This window comes from Phoenix dactylifera, chromosome 7 (genome assembly GCF_009389715.1).
Source record: "Phoenix dactylifera cultivar Barhee BC4 chromosome 7, palm_55x_up_171113_PBpolish2nd_filt_p, whole genome shotgun sequence".
Classification (NCBI taxonomy): Eukaryota; Viridiplantae; Streptophyta; class Magnoliopsida; order Arecales; family Arecaceae; genus Phoenix; species Phoenix dactylifera.
Window position 1 is genome coordinate 2,536,005 of NC_052398.1, and position 3,890 is coordinate 2,539,894.

The following is a 3,890-nucleotide window of genomic DNA, read 5'->3' on the forward strand; positions in this document are numbered from 1 at the left end:
TGCTCAATCACCTCGGCTGAGTCTTTCTTGAGGATAATGCACCCCACCTCTAGCATTGGTGGTCTGTTTGGGTTGGGCGGAAAGAAAGTGAAAAAAAAAGAGAACAGTTCATATAATCATATATGATAGCAATTCATGGGCCGTCCGTTTGTCCAGCCCAATTGAACGGCTGTCCTCTCGCTCCTAATTGCACGACGATACACAAACTTGTTCATGCTTCCTCGTTTCGTATATACAACGAATAAATCTTGCAGTGGACTCGCACCAGATCGAAACTTTTCCTGTTAGGGTTTCTCGAGCTTTATAGCCTTAAGATTTTTTCCGCCGCGGTCGACGAGCTCCAAACCAGCAGCAAGAAAATGGTACATATCTTTCTCTCTCTTTCCGATCTCTCATTCTATTCTAGCTTTTCAAAAGCTCCGATTAGGGTTTCGAAAGCTTGGATCTGATCTCTCTCTATCTCCTCTCTTTCTCCTTTCTCTCTTTTTTGATGGACTCTTTCTTCTTTCTCTCTTTTTTTGATGGACTCTTTCTTCTTTTTCTCGTAGCCGTCGCACAAGACCTTCAGGATCAAGAAGAAGCTGGCGAAGAAGATGAGGCAGAACCGCCCCATCCCCCATTGGATCCGCATGAGGACCGATAACACCATCAGGTGCTCGCTCTTCCTTCGATTTTTTGGCCTTTTTTGTTGGATTTTCATCGCTCTCTCCACGCTCTGATCTCTAAGATGGTGGTGTTTTTTTTTCTTATCAATAATGGTTAGGTACAACGCCAAGCGCAGGCACTGGCGCCGCACGAAGCTAGGGTTTTGAGAATGCCCTAGGTGGTTGCCTTTCTTTCATTAGTATATCTCATTTTATATGTTATGGCGCTTAATTGTACTCTGTTTCTATTCAGTGTGATGTTTTGGAGCTACGGCTGTTGATTTCTATGATGGTTTTATTGGGTATGTTAATGCCATGAATCAAAATATTAGTCCTATATTTCATACTCTATCTGTTTTGTTTTGTTCGCTTGTACAGTAGCATTTGTAATGGTATCTGTTGGGGGAAAAACCCCAAGTCATACCGCCACGGAGGTGCTCGGCCAAAGAGTGCCGACCGGAAAGGCGCTCGGCCAAAGAGCGCCGACCAGAAAGATGTTCGGCCAAAAAGCGCCGACCAGGAAGGCGCCCAACCAGAGAGCACCGACCAGAGAGCGCCAAGAAGAGGCGCTCGACCAAAGGGCACCAACCAGAAGGGTGCTCGGCTAGAGAGCGCCGATCCGAAAAAGACCAACCAAAGCACCAGGTAGGGACGCTCGGCTAAGAAAAGGCCGACCAAATGACGCCAATCAGGAAGACGCTCGCCCAAAGGGCGCCGACCAGAAATACTGACTAGAAGCGACCCCGCCACAAGGCGCCCCGTCGGGCGACCGGCTCGGCTCGGCACCCCTGCCGAGCCGATGCCTTAACCAAATGTTCAACTTCCGCCTAACCCTCTAAGCCTGAGGGACCTGACAACTCCACTACAACCTGCCGCTATCTCCAAGCCATCAAGGCATAAGATCTCCGCAGGTATTCGGCACGACCTGCCATTAATGCATGAGACCCCCCCAAGTCTCCGATGCACTCAGTCATTTAATGAACATGGCTCAAGGCGATCTCCGGATCACTGAACCATCAAAGCGTATGGCTCTCCCTGACCGCCGGTTCACTCGGTAATAAATGCACTTACCATCCACGGACCCCAGGCCCACCACGGCCGGCGGTTCAACCACTCCAACAGGTCCGATCGACCGTGACAACTCCCTGGTTCCGGTCTGATTCGGCCTTATTCTCCACTACGCCATTAATGGGCCAAATCGTGCCCAATTATCACAAAAGAGGACAAAATTTCCCTGTCACCTCCCAGGTAACACAATATCCCTCTATAAAAGGGAACCTGGGGGAAAGGAGGGGGGACGGGAGGAAAAAAAGCAACAGCATAGACACAATTGAACACAATATTCTCTTTATTTTCTCCACATATCTCTTCCTTGCTCTCTCCACATACTAGCCCCCTCTGACTTAAGCATCGGAGGGCCGGCGCCGGAAAGCCCGGCCACCGGCTTTTTTGCAGGACTCACACCCTCCAGGAGGACGCCACCAGCCGGCGCACCGCCGACCACCGTCTCTGCGGCAGAGCTCCTCCTCCCCTGGTTTCGCGGCGGCCCCCGGGTCCAATTTCCAGCAATAGTATCAAATATTACTTGTGTCTTGGGCTGCCTATATCTGTTTGGGTATTGTGCCTGATGGCTTTTGTTGCATGGTTTTTTATTTTTTGTTTTCCTGGGAGACGTGTTATTATTTGTTTGGCTAATTGAAAGATACCAGAATTTAGAGTGCCCTATCATCTGTCAAAAGAGGGTGAAGCCCAAGAAGTATTTGGCAAAGAAATCAGTGACTAAAATTATAATTAGCAAGAAAGGGAGACAAGAGAATTAGACACGTTAACAGTCTGGATGATGAAGATGGATTTGAGAAGCTGTTGATTGAGGAGACTGACTGGTGTCAATTCCTGATATTGGCTGACTTGAGAGGTAGAAGAAATATATGACAGATGCAAAAGTTTACAGTGCTGTGAATGAATAAGATATGCATAGAAGCAGCTAAATTAATGATAGAAACTGTTCAAGTGGTTAGAATAGTTCAATGCATTGAAAATTCAGAAAAAGGAAAAACTGAAAAAAATGATATATCTAAGAACAGTGGAAATGTGCAAAATTTTTCATTAAAATCTGAAAGTCTTGCGCCAGGCGAAAAATTTTTGGAAGTAAGACAGGGTAAAGCAAACCTGCTCATTTTACAAGCACCTAGTAGTCTGCAAGCTGAAGCCTTTATTTCTTCTACTTGTTAAGATCGAATTGACAACAAGTGTTTGGGCAGAGGTTTTGGTTTGCGTATTATCAGAGTGATGCCATGGAGAATATTTTGAATGCTTATTTGGAATTGATGACATTTAATGTGCAAGACTCAAATTTATAAGGTGAGCAAGATCAGAATATGTGGAATGTGATGTCGGAAAGCAATTGGAAAGATAGCTTTGGTGACAATTTCTTGTAGGAGTATGCTGAAATAGCTTTCTTTGTTATCTTAGGCTTGCAAATAATATGAAAATGAGTGTACGAAGGAACTCTTGATAGATGGATGGAGAAGTCGATGATCCCGAAGTGTTTTTTCTTATCAGTTAGTGTTGCTTTCCCTTAGCGAATACAAGTCTATAGTAAGGTTAGGAATATCTTATATATCCAAATGGTTGACATTGGAGAGGGTGTACAAAATTTTCCATTTGGTTTTATTTCAAGCATTAGCCTACTTGAATAACAGAGTTCAACTTTCTTTTTTTATATTGATTGAATTACTATTTTTTTTTTACTTCATGATAAGTTCCATTCTCTTCTTTCCTTTATTAGTATCTGTGTGGATGGAGAAAGAATAGAGGGTTTGCACCAAGAAATGCCATAACGGAAGTAATGTGATAGTGATAATTATCAATCAGCTGGTAGTTCCGGCTTTGTGCACCATTTTTCATGTGCTTATTACATTAAGTATCATCAATCAGTATAATTCAAGTTGCCAAAAACACTTGATTTTAACATTTTGTTTGTTAAAGTTGTCATTGAACCTCTATTGATGTGATATGGTCAATTATACATAATATTTTTCCAGTGTGTATATATATATATATACCCATGCACTTACACCTGTGTGCATGTATATTAGCTTACTGTTAAGAGAAAAAAAAGTTCAATTTTTCATTATCACACCTCCTGTATCTGCCAATTAGTGGGTTAGTTTGTCATGGTTTCTTCACCGGTTCATCCGAAATAATATTTCTAGGGCATGGGAAAAATAAATCCAACTTCAGCAA

General features: G+C 43.5%; 1 protein-coding gene across 1 annotated transcript; it reads left to right on the forward strand.

Annotated features, from left to right (window-relative positions):
* Positions 1–202: 202 nt before the first annotated feature.
* On the forward strand, positions 203–1,008 carry LOC103719026 (60S ribosomal protein L39). The gene is made up of 3 exons (XM_008808077.4): positions 203–362; positions 549–652; positions 764–1,008. Exons 1-3 carry the CDS (start codon positions 360–362, stop codon positions 810–812), a joined length of 156 nt encoding a protein of 51 aa, XP_008806299.1. The 5' UTR covers positions 203–359; the 3' UTR covers positions 813–1,008.
* The last annotated feature ends 2,882 nt before the right edge of the window (positions 1,009–3,890 follow it).

What these genes read in the sequence shown, in the direction of transcription:
- LOC103719026 (XM_008808077.4), top strand. An exon ending in AGGACCGATAACACCATCAG is followed by an intron (nt 653 to 763) that starts GTGCTCGCTCTT and finishes AATAATGGTTAG; the next exon opens with GTACAACGCCAAGCGCAGGC.